Source organism: Symphalangus syndactylus, chromosome 6 (genome assembly GCF_028878055.3).
Source record: "Symphalangus syndactylus isolate Jambi chromosome 6, NHGRI_mSymSyn1-v2.1_pri, whole genome shotgun sequence".
Taxonomy (NCBI): domain Eukaryota; kingdom Metazoa; phylum Chordata; class Mammalia; order Primates; family Hylobatidae; genus Symphalangus; species Symphalangus syndactylus.
In genome coordinates, this window is record NC_072428.2 from 139,991,543 (window position 1) to 140,011,007 (window position 19,465).

At 40.8% G+C, this 19,465-nt stretch overlaps 1 protein-coding gene across 5 annotated transcripts; it reads left to right on the forward strand.

The window, feature by feature from the left end:
* The first annotated feature begins 12,371 nt into the window (after positions 1-12,371).
* On the forward strand, positions 12,372-19,111 carry GIMAP4 (GTPase, IMAP family member 4). 5 transcript variants are annotated; one of them, XM_063642349.1, is made up of 4 exons: positions 12,465-12,583; positions 13,191-14,280; positions 15,038-15,109; positions 17,292-19,111. In XM_063642349.1, exons 3-4 carry the CDS (start codon positions 15,052-15,054, stop codon positions 18,221-18,223), a joined length of 990 nt encoding a protein of 329 aa, XP_063498419.1. In that variant the 5' UTR covers positions 12,465-12,583; positions 13,191-14,280; positions 15,038-15,051; the 3' UTR covers positions 18,224-19,111. The 5 variants fall into 5 exon arrangements, with proteins under 5 accessions (XP_055140481.1, XP_063498419.1, XP_063498421.1 ...); XM_063642351.1 differs by lacking the exon at positions 13,191-14,280 and adding an exon at positions 15,335-15,498 and having other exon boundaries at positions 12,470-12,583; XM_055284506.2 differs by lacking the exon at positions 13,191-14,280 and having other exon boundaries at positions 12,372-12,583.
* The last annotated feature ends 354 nt before the right edge of the window (positions 19,112-19,465 follow it).

The following is a 19,465-nucleotide window of genomic DNA, read 5'->3' on the forward strand; positions in this document are numbered from 1 at the left end:
GTATATATATTCTGTTGTCTTTGGGTGGAGACTTCTGTAAATGTCTATTAGATCCATTTGATCCAATGTTGAGTTGAGGTCCTGGGTATCTTTGTTAATTTTCTGCCTTGATTATCTGTCTAATACTCTTAGTGGAGTGATGAATTCTCCTACTATTATTGTGTGAGAGTCTATATCTCTTTGTAGGTCTCTAAGAATTTGCTTTACGAATCTGGGTCCTCCTGTGCTGGGTGCATATATATTTCAGATAGTTAGGTATTCTTATTGAATTGAACCCTTTATCTTTATGTAATTCCCTTTTTTGTCTTTTTTGATCTTTGCTGGCTTGAAATCTGTTTTGTCTTAAAGCAAAAAAAAAATACATATTTGGTTAGTTTGTACCTTGCTAAACTAATTGATGCTAGAGAGGCAAAATAAAAAAACAAACCTGGACTCAAATAAAAATTTAGTTATTGTAATTTAAATGAGATTATTTACATATGCAATTCTACAAAATATTTTTTCTTAGGTAGACCAGCATTAACATTACTTAATAAAAACTCAGGTATAAAAGACTCCATATTTTTTCCTTATTTTTCATCTTCTTTTCTTCTAAATTGAAGTCAATAACATTTTCTTCTCACTAAAAAAAAAGAAATCTGTTTTGCCTGAAATTAGGATTGCAACTCCTGCTTTTTTCTCTTTTCAATTTGCTTGGTAGATTTCCCTCTATCCCTTTATTTTGAGCCTATGGGTGTCATTACATGTGAGGTGGGTCTCTTGAATTAGCATATCATTGGGTCTTGCTTCTTTATCCAGCTTGTCACTCTGTGCCTTTTAAGTGGGGGTATTTAGTCCATTTACATTAAGTTTAGTATTGATATATGTGTATTTAATCCTGTCATTGTGCTGTTAGGTGTTTATTATGTTGGCTTGTTTTTATGGTTGCTTTATAGTGGTCTGTGTGTTTAAGTGTGTTTTTGTATTAGCTGGTAGCAGTCTTTCCTTTCTATATTTAGTGCTAATCTCAAGACCTCTTGTAAGGCAGGAATGGTGGTAATGAGATCCCTCAACATTTGCTTATCTGAAAAGGATCTTATTTCTCCTTCACTTAGGAAACTTAGTTTGGCTGGATATGCAATTCTTGGTTGAAGATTTTGTCTTCAAGAGTGTTTAATATTGGCCCCAAATCTCTTCTGGCTTGTAGGGTTTCAGCTGAGAGATCTGCTGTTAGCCTGATGGGTTTCCCTTTGTAGGTGGCTTCCCTTTCTCTCTAGCTGCCTTTAACATTCTTTCATTTCGACCTTGGAAAATCTGACAATTATGTGTCTTGGGGATGATCTTCTTATGTAGATTCTTGCAGGAGTTCTCTGTATTTCCTGAATTTGACTGTTGGACTCTCTAGCAAGGTTGGGGAAGTTTTCATAAACAGTATCCTGAAATATATTTTCCAAGTTGTTTGCTTTCTCCCCTTCCCTTTCAAGCAATGCCAATCAGATTTGCCCTCTTTACATAATCTCATAATTCTCAGACATTTTGTTCATTCATTTTTAGCCTTTTATATTTTTTGTCTTATTTCAGAGAACCAGTATTCAAGTTCTGATATTCTTTCCTCAGCTTGATTTCTTCTGCTTTTAATATTTATGATATTATTGTATTATGTTATTCAGCTCTGTCAGATGCATTAGGTTCTTTTTTATACTGGTTATTTTGTCCTTCAGCTCATGTACTGCTTTATTGTGATTCTTATTTGCCTTGGATTGGGTTTTGCCATCCTTCTGAATCTCAAAGATTTTTGTTTCTATCCATATTTTGTCTCCTATTTCTGTCATTCCGGCCATTTCAGCCTGGTTAAGAACCCTTGTTGGAGAACTGGTGTGCCATTTGGAGGACATATGACCATCTGGCCACTTGAGTTACTGGAGTTCTTGCGTTGGTTCTTTCTCATCTTTGCAAGGAATATCCTGCTGAGCACAGTTCAGGATCCTGAGATCTTCCTGGGATATTCCTTCTTTTCCCAACTTCAACCTTCAGTCCATTCTGAGCACCATCCATTGTATAGGATAGCAGATATGGCCCCTGCATTCTAATCTTTCTATCCTGTGAAGTGACCACAATTATTTGTGATGGGTAAGTCAAAGGTGGAGGAAGTGGGGAAGGAAGTGGTTTTGGCTGAGGCAGAGAAATAGTGCTGTTGTACACAGGTAAATTTATAATCAACAATCTCATTCTCATAATATAAGAAGGTTCTGGGAAATGGGCCAACATCACTTGTAGACCACAGACTTCCTGGGGATGTGCTCTAAAAAGTCATCCTCTGGTCTCTTTACCATATGATTTGTAATAAAGTGGTACAGATATTTGTATATGCATGTGAAGGGAGTACAAACGTTGAAAAAAAAGATGTCAAATTGTAAAATAGAAGGAATAAATGTATAAAAGAATAGAAATTGGCAAAAACTAAACTGCAAAGCTTTTGAGAGCTGTATGGTGTTACTGAACAGTGATTTCTTTAATAATCAGTCCAGGTTCTGGCAGTACTTGGAAGATGTTGTTCCCACCATTCTAATCATTGAATGGCTAAAAATCCGTGAGCTCCTGTAATGTGTGGCAAAGTGAGGGAAGGATTTGGGAGACTCACTATGAAGGGGCTGTCTGGTTTGCTAGAACTCACAGTGCCTGTGCCTCATGGTGCCACCTGGTTGCTTGGTTATTCTGTGATGAATCAGGGTGCCAAATTTACCCTTAAGTGTCACTAATTTAACATTTTGCTGATGAACCTGGAGTCAAAATCACTCAAGATATAGGCTTGTACTTGTATTGCTCCCTATGCCGGGATTCCTAAAACCAAGCTCTCCATGCTCATCTGTCAGTGTCACTTCCTGGCCTGATCACTGTGATCCTGATCCTGACCTGATCATTATAAAATATGTAAATGTCAAATGTATGACAACAGTAACATAAAGTTCTAGAGGGGAAAATGAAGGCACATCACCACAAGGTTCTTTTGCTGAATATGGAGTGGCTTACTAGGACTCAAATGGGGACTATGATAAGTTAAAGAGGTATCCTACAAATCCCAAAGCAATCACTAAAATGCAAACAAAACAGAGCTGTAGCCACTAAGCTGACAACAAAGATAACAATGAAATCATAAACATATTCAATCCCCAAAGAAGGCAGAAATATAGGAAAAAGGAAACAAAGAACAGATGGGACAAAACAAATAGCAAGATGATAGATTTAAACCCAACTATGTCAGTAATCACACGGCATGCAAAGGATCTAAATACTCCCATTAGAAGCAGATTTTCAGGTTGGATTAAAAAAGCAAGACACCAACTGTATCTTGCCTAAAAGAAAGCCACTCTTAATATAAAAACACAAATAAGTTAAAAGTAAAAGAATGGAAATAGATACATCATCGTAACACTAATAAAAAACAGCCGAAGTGACTATATTACTGCCAAAGTTGATTTCAGAGCAAATATTACTAAGAGTAAAGAACATAACTTCATGATGAGAAGGGAGTTAGTCAAAAGGACATAACAATACTCAACTATTATGCCTCTAATAACAGAGGTTCAAAATACATGTAGCAAAATTTGATAGACCTGTAGGAAGAAATAAGCAAATCCAAAATACTAGAGATTTCAACACTCCTCCCTCAAACAAGTAGACAGAAAATTAGTTTATAGGAGACTTGATCACACTATCAACCAAATTAATCTGATTGATATTGATAGAATATTCCACTCAACAATAGCAGAATACCCATTATTTTTAAGTGCACATGAGATATTTACTAGGATAGAACATATTCTAGGCAACAAAAAAGTCCCAATAAATGTAGAAGCATCAAAATAATACAAAGCCTGTCCCAGACAATAACAAAATTAAATTAGAAATCAATAACAGAAAACATATCTGGAAAATCCCCAAATATTTGGAAACTAAGTTACATTTTCTAAATAATCTGTGGGCCAAAAACTAGGTCAAAGGAAAATTAGAAAGCATTTTAAATGAGTGAAGAACACAGCATATGAAAATTTGTGGGATTCAGCTACTGCAATATTAGAAGGAGATTTATAGCTCTAAATGCTTGTAATAGAAAAAAAAGAAAAATTTTATATCAATGACATCAGTTTCCACATTAAGAAATAAGAAAAAAGAGCAAATTAAACTCAAAGTAAGCACAAGAAATAAAGATCAACATGGAAATCAGTAAAATAGAACACAGAAAAATATTTTAAAAAATGAAAAAAATCCAAAGCTGTTTTGTTAAAAAGATCAATAAAATTGGCAAACTTCTATCCAGGTGTATGAGAAAAAATATGGAGAAAGTATAAAATATCAATTATTGCAGCACTACAGATTCTATATAAATTAAGATCATAATAAGGGAATATCATGGAAAACTTTAGGCCAATAAACGCAACAACTTTGATGAAATAGAGGAGTTTCTTGAAACTACCAAAGTTCACTTAAGAAGAAATACATAATCTGAACATTCCTATATTGTTAGGTGTCGTGGGAAGTCAGGGACCCTGAATGGAGGGACCGGCTGGAGCTGCAGCAGAGGAACATAAATTTTGAAGATTTCATTTTAATATGGACATTTATCATTTCCCAAATAATACCTTTATAATTTCTTATGCCTGTCTTTACTTTAATCTCTTAATCCTGTTAACTTTGTAAGCTGAGGATGTATGTCACCTCAGGATCACTGTGATAATTGTGTTAACTGTACAAATTGATTGTAAAACATGTGTGTTTGAACAATATGAAATCAGTCCACCTTGAAAAAGAACAGAATAATGGCAATTTTTAGGGAACAAGGGAAGACAACCATAAGGTCTGACTGCCTGTGGGGTCAGGCAAAAAGAGTCATATTTTTCTTTTTGCAGAGAGCCTATAAATGGATGTGCAAGTAGGAGACATATCGCTAAATTCTTTTCCTAGCAAGGAATATTAGTATTAATACCCTGGGAAAGGAATGCATTCCTGGGGGGTGGTCTATAAATGGCCGCTCTGGGAATGTCTGTCTTATGCAGTTGAGATAAGGACTAAGATACTCCCTGGTCTTCTGCAGTACCCTCAGGCTTACTAGGATGGGGAAAAACTCTGCCCTGGTAAATCTGTGGTCAGACCAGTTCTCTGCTCTTGAACCCTGATTTCTGTTGTTTAAGATGTTTATCAAGACAATACGTGCACTGCTGAATATAGACCCTTATTAGTTGTTCTGCTTTTGCCCTTTGCCCTGTGATCTTTGTTGGACCCTTATCAGTAGTTCTGCTTTGGCCCTTTGTCCTGTTCCCTCAGAAGCATGTGATCTTTGTTAGACCCTTATTAGTAGTTCTGCTATTTGCCCTTTGAAGCATGTGATCTTTGTACCTACTCCCTGTTCTTGCATGCCTTCCCCTTTTTAAAACCCTTAATAAAAACTTGCTGGTTTGAGGCTCAGTGGGGCATCATGGTCCTACTAATATGTGATGTCACCCACGGTGGCCCAGCTGTAAAATTCCTCTCTTTGTACCGTCTCTCTTTATTTCTCAGCCAGCTGACACTTAAGGAAAATAGAAAGAACCTACATTGAAATATCGGGGGCGGTTTCCCCCAATAGTTAGGGAAACATTGTGTTCATGAGAGAAGCATTCTTTCCTTGGGAACTAAGGCCAACAGAACCCAAAGCTGTGGGAAAGGGAAGCCACAATTTCACATGGCTCATTAGGATCAATAGTGGGAAGATCCACTCTGATATCAAACATTGGTTCTGCTCTTTCTATCACAGAAGTGGGACATGCCACCAGATGGCCAACTGATCTCCCTGGGATATGGTGTTGGATCAAAGGCTCAGTGTTAGTCTTAGCTCTTATTAGTTTGGTCACTTAACAGTGGCTGTAGCCAGCTTGGCCTCAGAGACTGGGAGTCAAAATTGCTGCATTCATGCAAAACCCCCATCCCTACCACCACATGATGAGCCTATTAAGCAAGGACAGGTGTGGCTGGGAGAAGAGGCTGGTTGACGTGCACAGAATTGGGTATATTAATTAATATCCTTTTCTGAATTCTCTTTAATGAGTGTTAATATGAGGTACACCTATCTGTACACTTCATGCTCTTCAGAGATGTCCATCTGCATCTCTGTCCTCAAAACTGCATTACTACAGTCCATTATCATCCCTTTTGTTGGGGTCCAGCCTCAACACTACCCACAGGTACCCAAAGTCTGGTGGCGACAAAGGAATGAGAAAAGACAATTTAAGATTTAAAGTAGGTCCAGGGGGCCAGTTGCTGGAGTGAAGGCTGCAAAAGGCCCAGAGCTCTGGCTGCCTGACAATTTATTGAGTACAATCTTTTGATCTAATAAGGGGATGGTATAGGGTGAAACGGTGAAGGAGGGGTACGTGTGTCATTCAGTTGTGAAAGATCTATAGCAGTGATGGTTATGTGAATTTCCTTTAAGCTAAAAGCATATGTCTAACTACTGAGATAATCTTTAACTTATTGGGCTGCAGCTGGTAGGAGTTGATGTTACAAAGAGTCAGGATGTCTGGTCACATTCCAGTGCTCAAGGGAGCGTTTCAGCCATGCTCACTGGCATGGGGACACAATGGCAATAAGGAGATGTTTCTCCTCAGGGGCCCCCTATGGTGTTCCACAGGTGTCCTACACAGGGGTGGCTGGCTAAACTGGCACCCCATAAACCCTTCCACCAGCACTTGCCCCCCCCCTTTTTATTAATAACTGCCATTGCTATCATGGCTTGCTTGTGGTGTCTGGCTTCTCTCCCGAGGCATCTTTTGCACCTGTAGACTAAAAATAAACAGCATAGAGAAACAGAAATTAAAGCAAAGTTTGTAGAAGTTGATTCTCCAATGGTTTTAATCCGTTTCAGAGGATTCAGGTCAGAGAGCCCATCAACAGCTCCATTAAGGTCATCAGCACCAGGTAAGAGAGTTAAGTGGGCTTGAGATGCCTCAAAAACTTGTTCCTTTAATTTTATTACATCCAGTGTTAGATTTTCCTCTCTTCCTTCTAGATGGCATTTAACCTTTTCCCAATGATGCACAGAGGCATTATAAGATTGAGGAGTAATACAAAAAATCAGAAGTATTCCAATCACACTGTATTTGTATTCTATGTTCCAAGTTTATAATTCAATCCCCCATTCATGGTACTGTTTGATGGAGATCATTAATCTGATTAGCTAATTTTTGATCAATTTGTTTCTGGGTATTCCAAAGCTTAGAAGAATTATTTTGCCACTGGTTAACATAATCAGCAGTTTGAACAGAAGAATGTAAAGCAACACCTGTGGCTGCTGTCGTGGCTGTTACAGCTATAGTACCCATAGTGACTGCAATAAGAGTGAAAATAAACCTTTTTGTTCAATTAAGCATTCCCTTTAGTATTTCAGTGACAATATGAATGGAAAGGGAAGCTTCCCAAGGTCTATTAAGGGCAACAGGTATCCAAACTCCCTCCCAGGCTCTGACAAGCAAGATACTATTATTCTTATCAAATGTAGAGTCAACGCAAGTGAAAAGATGACAGCCAAGACATGATATCGTTTGAAAATCAGGTAAAATATTGATCTGTCCTACTGCTGACATAAGAGGACGTTTAACACAACCCTGTAATGGGACATGTGATTAGAGGACTAAGCTACAACAAATTGAAGTTTTTACTATGGGTTTCTGTTTTATATTCTCCTTTCCAAAGCCATATTGGGGTTTGAACCATCATTAATTTCTACAGTTCTGGATGTTCTGAGCCTACTATTGGATCAATCATTTTAGGGCATGGAGGAGCCATATCGCTACCTTCCCAGACGATAGGAAAGTTGGCTTCTATTCTATACTTTTGGGTAGGTGCCTTTTCGGAATAGTCAATTGGCAAGCCGCGCTCTTGAAATCCCTTGTGCTGTCCAATACAATTTACTGCAAATTGCCCCTTGGGGGTCCAGTCAATAACGATTCCATAGGAGTTATTTTGCAGTACCACAGCACTATTTGCAATGCAATCTTCCCAGGTCAGCACCTCAGCTTCCTTAGACCATAATGTCAATTGTTCTGGGCACTTTTTCTTTCTTGGCCTAAATTGATTAGTAAGAATATTAGCTATACGATAGGAATTTCCTGAGGATATGTCTTTTGTTTTAGACTGAAAGCTCCTTCCACTAACTATATGAATAGAGGTCTCTGATCTATTACGTGCAGGGACATAAGCCATCCAGCTTTGTTTGTCATAATCTAAACATCCTGCTGCAGGCCCGAGACATATAGAAGGAAAGTGATACCAATGGACACATTTATTAACATACCTTCCTCCTCTGGTTGAGTAGGGCCTTGGTTATCAGTTGGTCCAGGCATCCAAACACTATCATTAACATAAACCTCAACTGGGGAGTCCAGCCAAGTAACTGGTATAATCAGTGGAAGGAATGGAATGTAATCTCAATAGGTATAATTTTGATCAGCCTCAGCTACAGGGAGACTCACTGCCAGGGTAATTACCACCATCATAGCTACCAGCAGATTGCAGGAGGTCCGTGGCTTGTCCTGAGACTTCAGGTCCTCTTCTGCAAGCTGGGTCAATCTCTTGATCTGCCCCCAGGTCGGTGGAGTTGTCTGGTGAGTCTTGCTGGTCATCCCCTACTCAGCAGAAATCTTCATTTGAGCCATCAGGCAAGTTGGGGGTGCAGAGAAGTTCCGAGGTCTTCTCCTCTTCCTGGGATTCTGACTCATGGCACAGCTTAAGATGTCTAGTGGGCACCCAGACAGGAAGCTGATTTTCTCCTGGTGAAATACAAGCAAACCCTCTACCCCATGTGATGATTCTCCCCTCTTCCCAGGTCTTTGTTCTGACATCTTTCCACCACACAAGTTTTCCTTCATGAGGATTTATTTTTTTGCCCTGTTAGATGCTGCTCTGCTGCAGTTGTAACCTGATCTCTGGACAAGTTCAAAAAATTTAAAATAATAAGAGCCAGTTGTAGCTGCATATAGGGAGTGGAGTATTCCCCCCCTTTGCCTTTTCTTTTTGTAATTGAGTTTTTAAAGTTCTGTTTGCAAGTTCAACAATGGCCTGTCCTTGAGAATTCTAGGATATGCCAGTACTATGTGGAACACTCCATTGTTGTAAGAACGTTTGTACAGATTTACTGCAGTAGCCTGGCCCATTGTCTGTGTTAAGTTCCTGTGGAATGCCCATAACAGCAAAACAAGAAAGCAAATGTCTTTTTATATTTGCTGTAGCTTCATCAGTTTGGCAGGTAGCCCATATGAATTTTGAAAATGTATCAACACTTACATGAACATAAGAAAGTTTACCGAATTTAGGAATGTGGGTAACATCAGTTTGTCAGATTTTGTTAGGTGCCAACCCTCTAGGGTTAACACCAGTTCCTTGATGTGGTAATTGTAACGTTTGGCACTGAGGACAATGTTGTACAAGGTCCTTTGCTTGTCTCCAGGTGATATGATATTTCTGTTTAAGTCCTGCTGCATTAACATGTGTTAAGGAGTGAAAGTCTTGGGTATCTGTGATTACAGGAGAAACTAATAAATCAACTTGATTTTTAGCCCTTACGAAGGGCCCAGGGAGATCAGTATGTGTTCGGATGTGTGTAATATGAAAGGGAAAACCTCGATGATGGACCACCTTCTGTAAGGAAGAAAACAGTTGGTAAAGTTGTTCATCAACAATGTACTTAATTAATGCAGTTTTTATGTTTAGAGTGGCTTGAACAACGTAAGCCGAATCAGAGACAATAGTTACAGGCTGATTGAAATCTTTCAACACAGTTATAATTGCGTGTAATTCAGCCCTCCGAGACGAATGGAAATTAGTATGAATAATTCTATTTTTAGGTCCTACACAGGCCGCCTTTCCAGAACTAGAGCCGTCTGTAAATACAGTCACTGCTCCTTCTAAGGGAGCGTTACGGGTGATTTTTGGCAGAACCCGTGTAGTTAATTTTAAAAACCAAAAAATCCTATTTTTTGGATAATGATTGTTAAGGCTTCCTATGAATTCAGCTTGCCAATTAACTTGCCAACAAATTTACTTGCCAATTAACAGAGTTAATAAAAGCCTGTCGAATCTGGTTTTTAAAGACCATCCAACTAAGTCCTCACTCTGAGCAATAACCCCTGTAGGTTAATGGAGAGTAGGGAACACAATGAACTGTAATAGTAAACTTGAATCAATCCTATTGACCTGAGCTTCTTGTATTTTTTCCTCAGTCATTAGTGCTGGTGGTAAGCTACACATTGTAACAGGGAATGAACATAAGGAGAATTTGGCCCACATTGTCTAATTGCTTGCTTTAAGTCTTTTAATATTTTAAAGGGGAATGGCTCCCAGTGTGCCTGAGCATGTCCAGGCTGCTTATCTGGTATGACAGTCACCGGAAACTGCCAAGCATCCAAGTCCCCACTTTCTCGTGCCTGATGAATGGAAGCCTGAATTGTCCCATATCTAATGTTGGGAGGAGCCTGAAGCATCCCTTTGGGATAATTAACAGGTGGACAAGCCTGAATTTTACCGTAATTAACTGGTGGCTGAGTCTGAATTTTACCATAGTTAACGGCAGGTTGTGCAACAACAGGCTCCGCAAAGGGCATCTCAGGCTCCCATGCCCGCAGTTCACAAGGCTTAGGCGGGGGTGGCCATTCCGGAGCTTCCCCTGAGGGTGCAGTAGGTTGAACTGTCTCTTTCATATGTTTTTGGAGGTTAGCATATATAACCTCCTGATTCTCCCCCTTTTTTAAACTGGAGCTAGATGTTGAGGTGATCAGGCGTGACCCCTTTAATGCCTGCATGATCTCGTTCCCATTCCTGACATTAGTAACTTATAGACTGTATGTTTTGCCCCTTTTCTTGATTTATGTAGATAGAGGCTTATCAATTTTATTAATTATTTCCAAAGAATTCATGTTTGATTTTATTGGTTTTCTCTATTTTTTTTTTCTGTTTCAAGATTTTTTCCCTTTAGTATTTCCTTCATCCTCCTTACTTTAGGTTCAATTTGCTGTTCCTTTTCTAAATTTTTAATGTGGTATCACAAATGAGTGTTTTCAGATTGTTGTCATTTCTGGATCTTTAACGTAGACATTTTTGTCTACACATTGCTTTATTGTTAAAGCATTTAGATGAAACCTGGTGCTCACTGCAAATGTAGTCCCTAACAGAGAACTTTCCTACTGCAGTGATCCCTATAACCCAAATAAAGATTCCCTAAGTAATGATCCAGTGCTTTAATAGTACTGAAAATAAATACTATATTTTGCATCAATTTCTGTAATTAAATAGAATAATATATACCTTCTAGCCAGGTTTAGGCTTCAGAAACAAAATATAATCCTAGTCTTTTTAGGTATCCCAGTTCAGAATCACGGAGATGCTTTCTCATGCTGCCTGTTCTTTTGGACTTGCCTTTGTTTGCCTGTCAAACCAAGGGATCAAGTGGTCTTTGTTATTTAAGTCATGTTGTTCTGGAATGTAAAGTATCCTTACTGTTGGTGCAAAATATATTCCATTGCCTTGTTCTGCTTTTTAGGGTAGCCATCCTGTGCTTGTATACCCAGGGCCAATCACATTCTATCCTCAAAGAAATGTATGTCTTGTCTCTTACAGTTCTCTTTAGAATTATTAGCAATTTTATAATTATTAAAGTGCTATGTAATTCTAAATAAGGTCTCAGCTGCGGGGTATAATGGTAAATTGAGACCCCTTTTATAATGGAAAAATAATTGGTTATACCAGTGAGCTGGGACCCCATTACAATACTCTCAAAGTTTCCATTTTAGTGGTAAGTAGTGTCAGATGTCAGTGTTTACAACACTTCAGTGGTTCCAGGACCATCTCAGGAGGTGAATTTGGGCCCATCCTAGTCAGTCCAGTGAAAGTCATTTACTCTCTTTTGCTTCTAGCAGATGACTCATGGACATACCCTGGAGATACAGGACACACTGTGGACTCAGAGGACATACCTGTGGCACTGGGAGAAAGGGGTATGGCAGCTCAGCTGGGAGGCCTGTTGTGCTGGGCAGGGGTTCAGGGGCTCAAGGGTCTTTCAGAATAACTGGTGACTCTCTGGTTTTGGCCCAGCAGTTTCTTCCAGAATGTCACAGCATGACCCATGTTTTTTGTCTCACTGCAGAGCCTTTGCAAGGTTCAGTATGGGAGCCACCAGGCATACCAAGCTGAATATTCCTTCTTTCCTTCTGGGGAAAATGCCTGGTGCAAGTTTTTCTGCCTGACTTCGCCTTTTAGAATTCTGACAATGGAGTAGCTATTTAACTTTAAATAAATTGAAACAAAATAAAATTTAAAATTCAGAACTGCAATCACACTCGTCATAGTTCAAGTGCTCAGTAGCCACATGTGGCTAAGGGTCGCCATCTTGGACAGCACAGAACAACCCCATCCCTGCAGAAAGTTCTATTAGAGCTGCTGATGATCAGGTGGGCAGGTCCCTTGCACAAGTAAATCTGGACAGCTCCTCCCCTCACTTCCTCTCTTTTCCTCTTTCTCAACGTCCTGGCTTAGTATTGTGTGCCAAATCAGAGAGGGGTGCAAGATCCTGATTTTCCAGGTAAGGGAATAAGGGTGTGCGTGGTGGGGGTCGGGACAAATATGCGATTTTGGTGAGGAGCGACCTGTATTTTAAATCGTCTGGTAAACATGTTTTCAGACGATATTCTCGTTGGTTCCTGTTTCCTGTCTTTGCTAATTTTAGGTTGTAATCTGTTTTGAAGGCTGAGCCCTACAAATTAATGCCTCTTTCAGGGGTTGCTGCTCAGAGGATACTTGCTTTACAAATAAATGTTTCCTTTCGCTGGTTGTGGAATTTATATAGAAACTTTGATTCTTCCAGGGATAAAGTTGGGTGAGCGGACAGGATTAGCTCTGGGGGAGCTGGTGGGAAGAAGACCGTTGGGGTGTGTAAGAGGCACAGCTCCATATGCGGCCCCACAAAGACTGTACCCAGGTCAGGATTGGAGGCTCTGCAGTCTGAGGTCTTGTTACAGGGTTAACTGTGTGCTCGGAGCTGCACGTTAGGGAAACTGCCTCCTCAGGGACAGTCCTGGGTTTACTTGGCATTGAGCTCCCTTTTAGCGGGTGGGAGGAGGGAGATGCCACCTGGTGTGACTCTCTACAGTTCAGGAGAAGCTGGGTTCTGATGGGTGCTTGTTCCTTAGGCACAGAGAGGAGAACTCAGCACCTGAGGCCAGCACCTACAGAAGCACAGTCTCCTGGCTTTGCCTCTGAGTTAGCAACAGCAGAGCAGCATTAAAGAGCCCACGTGCTAGAAGGAGGATATGAAGAAACACCCAGAGAATGTCACAAAAACCCAGAATGTCACAGTATTGTTTTCTTGTTGCTGGTGTCCTATCCTCTCTCCTAACACCAGCCACCAAAGCCAATTTTTAAAAATTCTATGATTTCTCTTGTTTACAAGAAGCTGTTTCCTATACCCTATTCTTGAAGGATAAAGAAATAGTCATTCTTTCAAAAGAAATGTCTGGCTTTTCACAGTGTTTCATATTTGTTGGCTTCCTATGAGGTGACTCTGTCTTTAACAACTACCATTTTCTGCCTGTTTTGGTCAAAGTCTGCTCCAATAAGAGTTCTTCAAATATCTTTCTCCATTGCAAAATGTTTGTAGGTAGCAATGAAATACAACATTTAAAATTAATACCATGTTTCTATAATACTACATATTAATTAATAAAGGAATGGATTGTCATTTTCACAGATCAGATGTGGGCTGGACATAATGATCAATCAAAGGCAAGAAGCAGGGAGATTATCCATTTATTTATTTAACAAACAATGATTGATAACCATTCTTTGCCCAGTATTGTGATTGTCCCCAGGGAATAGAGAAATACAAGACATATGTGGTTCTCCCATCACAAAGCTTGTAGTATAAGAGGAGACAGTAAAAAAATCAAACAACTAACTTCCTAAAGTAATACATATTCTGTAAGAACCCTCTGGAGTTCAGTGGATCATAACAGAGGGTGTTGCTGCTAGACAGTGGTGTTGGGGAAGACTCTCTGGAGAGCCAAGGTCTGTGGGTTGAGCAGGAACAAGCTGGGCACTAGGTTGGAGGGTGAGTGCTCCAGAGAGAAGGAATGATAACTGCAAAGGCCTTGAAGGTGGAAGGAGCCTAGAAGATTTCCAGGACATTGAGGGTAGTGTGGCTCACACATAGGAGAGAGGAGAGAGCTGATCACGCAGGGCCTACGGACCATTCTGAGGACTTCAGTTGGTTTGAAACCAATAGTAAGCCACTAGGAAATTTAAACAAGAAAAAATATCAAATTTTAGTTTTAAAATAACATCTGATTGTAGAGTAGAAAAGGGATTGAAGTGGAGATGATCAATTAGAAGCCTGTTAAGTTGCATACAATTGACAGTGGGTTGTATTAGCACAAAGATGGAGAGAAATGGGTAATTTTGAGTTTTTTGGAAGTAGAATCAATAGGATTTGGTGATGGGCTAATGAGAGAGAGAGGATAAAAGAGTTGTAGATGACCCCAAGGTTCTGCAGGAGCCACGGGGCTAGATGTTGGTGCCATCTGCTGAGGGGGGAGCCAGGAAGGCAGACAGGATGTGGAGGTCAGGGCTTAATTTTGGCCAGGTTCTGTTTGGGATGCCCACGAAATAGCCAAATGGAGTGAGATACAAAAGTTTGGAACTTTTTTAAGCCGAGTGAGATATAAAAGTTTGGAACTCTGAGGAGGGTGTTGGATACAGACCTCACATAAAGGCATCCAAGCCACGAATCTGTAGATAGAGGGGGGAGGGGGCCAGAACCAGTGTGAGGAAGCACTGGAAGCATTTACGTTTGTGTAAAGAAAAAGGAATAATCTGAAAATGAAACTGAAAATGGAGGGTTGAGGAGACTTTTGGGAAATGGAGCAGGAGAAATCAGTGTAGCAAGCTCATGGCAAAAAGAAAGTTGTTGACTACAGGCAGTCAGGGATTCTAGTTGCTTTCATTTCCCTAAAATGACATGGTTATGTTTCTCGATCTACAGGAGTTCAAGTGACAATGGCAGCCCAGTACGGCAGTGTGAGCTTCAACCCCAGCACACCAGGGGCCAGTTATGGTGAGAGGGCGTTCAGTGCTCCCCAGACCAGGCTGCAGGGAGATTAGCAAGTGGGGGTGGGGGATATGGGGGGGAATAGGGGTGGGGGTTCTCCTGCCTTGCCACCCAGTCCCCATTTGAGCAGGAGAAAAATATTTCTGACCTCCTTTCTCATTTTCTCCTCATTTGACCTGCTCTTTCATCTTTCTTGACCCTCTGCACTTTCTGCCCATGGTGTGGCTGTAGCAGCTAAGCAGAAGAGAGATTAAATATCCTCTGACTGACCCAGGGCTCGGCACAGTTTCTTACCTCCTGCTTCCTGCAGCATGGACACACCAGAACAGCTGGTTGTAGCCTCTCTGATTGTTTTTCTGCCCCTTTCTTCAGCCTGGAGGAGAACTGGGAATGAGGTATGCAGGAGTAATTGATCCCTCACCCTGGCGCCTAATTTCCCAGCTCCTGGTGGTCTCGCTATAACCAACAAATTAAACTGGCTGGCTCATTCAGTGTATCACATGATCCTACATTTTCTTCCTTATCCATAGAAATTGACTATATCAGTTGAGATGTTGCTGGTTTAATAAACTATCCCAAAGTTTCATAGCTTAAAACATCAGCCATTTAGTTGGTTCTTAATTCTGTGGGTTCACTGGGCCGTTCTTGGGTCTGGACCAGCTTGGCTCATCTCAGGCACTCGTTCATGCACCTGGGGTGAACTAGTGCCTGGTATGCAGCTGAGTGGTCTTGGATAGCCTTATGGACATGTCTGGTAGTTAGCAGGCTCTTAGACAGCAAGGGTAATAGGGATAACTGGGCCTTGTTGTTGTCATCAAGAAGGCTAGTCCAGGCTTCATTTTAAGGCAGTTGCAGGAGGAGCAGAAAGAAAAGGCAAGCCACAGCGCATAAGCACTTTTGGGGAGTCTCTGCTTGCACCAGGCTTTCTACTGTCCTACTGTCCAGAGCAAGTCATAAGGCCCACCCAGTTTCAACAGTTGAAGAGACAGATAGCATCTTGATGGGAGGAACTGCAAATCTACATCCCAGAGGCATGCATCCAGGGATGGGAATAGATTGTGGCTACATTTACAATCTCCTCTATGGATTGCCACCCATACGCTGTCAACACTGACTAACTGTTACAGTGTTGGAGCTGGCCTTTGGTGCTTTGTCATTTTGCCTCCCATGATTCTCCTACTTCCTTCCCTATGGCCAAAAAATGCCCTCAGGATATCCTTAGGACAGAGCCTCCCGCTGTGATGCTAACTAAAAATGTGAACGCCAGCCCACGTTTTTCCTTAGATAATCTTAGCCTTCCTGTATGCAGTGTTCTCAGTCATATCACTTTCAGAAATATGCTTCTTTCATCCCAGAATTCTGGTTATCAAACATGGGAAGCTGTATTTTAAGAATAATGATGAGTTGTATAACCCACTTCCCTGGCTTCTTAATGGGAAGAAGAAATACTTCATTTTGAATATAAATTGGGAAAATAAATCTCCACTACAGATACGCTAAAGTCAAATCTTGGGTTACCCCCTGTACGACCTTATTTAGAAAGAAACAGCTGGCTGGGTGCAGTGGCTCATGCCCGTAATCCCAGCACTTTGGGAGGCTGAGGCAGGTGGATCATCTGAGGTCAGCAGTTTGAGACCAGCCTGACCAACATGGCGAAACCCCGTCTCTACTAAAAATACAAAAATTATCCGGGTGTGGTGGTGCATAGCTGTAATCTCAGCTACTTGGGAGGTTGAGGCAGAAGAATCACTTGAACCCGGGAGGCAGAGGTTGTAGTGAGCCGAGATCATGCCACTGCACTTCAGCCTGGGCAATAAGAGTGAAACTCTGTCTCAAAAAGAAAAAAAGAAAAAAGAAAGAAACAAACAGATATTATTGGCAGCTCATAGTTCTCTTCTGAAATCATTTTATTTCTTCCTCTGGGCTACATAGCTACAAAAGATCAGACTAAGAAGCTCAAAGGAATCCTAAAAAGCAAGACTGAAGATAGGAGATTAAGGGAAGGGCCAGTTGCCCAAGTACTGCAAAATGAGCATCAGGCCCACAGGACTCTCTGAGTGCAGCAGTAACATCAGGAGAAGCCCCCACAGCCAGTAACAGAGGAGGGCACTGGGGGTGAGGACTCTGCAGGGGAATCTATTAGAGGTAGATTCTAACAGCATGGCTTTTTTATTTCTTGATGTCCCAGGGCCTGGAAGGCAAGAGCCCAGAAATTCCCAATTGAGAATTGTGTTAGTGGGTAAAACTGGAGTAGGAAAAAGTGCAACAGGAAACAGCATCCTTGGCCAGAAAATGTTTCATTCTGGCATCGCAGCAAAATCCATTACCAAGAAGTGTGAGAAACGCAGCAGCTCATGGAAGAAAACAGAACTTGTCGTGGTTGACACACCAGGCATTTTCGACACCGAGGTGCCCAGTGCTGACACGTCCAAGGAGATTACTCGCTGCCTTCTTCTGACCTCCCCAGGGCCTCATGCTGTGCTTCTGGTGGTTCCACTGGGCCGTTACACTGAGGAAGAGCACAAGGCCACAGAGAAGATCCTGAAAATGTTTGGAGAGAGGGCTAGAAGATTCATGATTCTCATATTCACCAGGAAAGATGACTTAGATGACATCAATTTGCATGACTACTTAAGGGAAGCTCCAGGAGACATTCAAGACTTGATGGGCATTTTTGGTGACCGCTATTGTGCGTTCAACAACAGGGCAACAGGCGCTGAGCAGGAGGCCCAGAGGGCGCAGTTACTGGTCCTGATCCAGCGCGTGGTGAGGGAGAACGAGGGAGGCTGCTACACTAATAGGATGTACCAACGGGCCGAGGAGGAGATCCAGAAGCAAACACAAGCAATGCAAGAACTCTACAGAGTGGAGCTGGAGAGAGAGAAAGCACGGATAAGAGAGGAGTATGAAGAGAAAATCAGAAAGCTGGAAGATAAAGTGGAGCAGGGAAAGAGAAAGGTGCAAATGGAGAAGAAACTAGCAGAACAGGAGGCTGTCTATGCTGTAAGGCAGCAACAGGCAAGAATGCAAGTGGAGAGTCAGGATGGGATACTTGAATTAATCAAGACAGCATTAGAGATTGCTTCCTTTATTTTCTCACGTCTGTTCGCGGAAGATTAAACTTAATGAAAATCTGCCTGTATTTTCTGCAGATTCTCTGGCAACTTTGCCCCATGCTTACTTATTTAGCATAGTCAGAGTGCTCTAGTTTCTGTCTCTCAGGCACTCATAACTAAGGACCACCACTAGCCATTGGCAGATGTTTGATTGACTTAACGAGAGAGGGACAAATTTTCAATTTGTGAAACTCCAAAGCAGAAAGTATTGGTGCTTGCTACCTTGTGAATTCTTCCTTACACATACAGAGAAAATGATGCAAGAGACCAAAGAAGATGGCTCCAAGCTATATCATGTTACCTCTAATAAAATCTTTTCTTCTAGATTCTTTCTATGTTAGCAGATGACCTCCCCTTGTAGCTTCCACTCACTTATTCTTGCTTTCAGAGTCACATTGATCATCTTACCCATGTGGTTTGTTAGAAAGAAAGATCAATTCTTTGTTTGCAGTAGGTAATCTTGGAGACGATTGTAGAATTATTTCTAGATGAGTGTCAATTTATTTAATTCCATTGTCATTTAAGGAGTCAAACTGTTTCTTATCATTTGTTCATTAAAGAACACAGACCTGTCTGGAAAATCAATCTCTACAAATTCAACTAAATAATGATCCCCAAATGCTGAAAGAGTGAAAGACAGCAATTCAATAGATAATAGAGCAATGTTTAGTATATTCAGCTGTATCTGTAGAAACTCTTTGACCAACCTCAATTTAACCAATTTGATGAATACCTAGTTCTCTTCTTTTCTGGAGAAAGATAGTTGCAACCTCACCTCCCTCACTCAACACTTTGAATACTTATTGTTTGGCACATCATCCACACACTTCTGCCCCCACTGCATTGAATTTTTTGCTTATTGTGTTTATAATAAAACTTTTCAATTATCTCATATTTGTGCAGAATTGGAACCTGTTTTGTCTTGGAAAATACTACTGCTACTTCTAATAATACAGGGATGAATTTCACTTTATGGTAAAAGTTCAAGATTATTTTGGAGCTAGACTTTTTCTACCCTCATGACATCCCTCCTTCCCCCTTTTCCTAGAAGATTTGAGCCACAATCTCAACCCATTTATCAGCCAAAGACCACAACTTCCTTGGATCTTCATTATGTGCTGATGGAAATTATGTGTAACCAAGATTTCTGAGACCTGTGTGGTTTTGTTGGTGTAAAAATTCCCTTTAATATAGAGATAGCAATAGTTGAAGTTCCTATCCCTTTTCTACTTTTCTACTGGGCTCT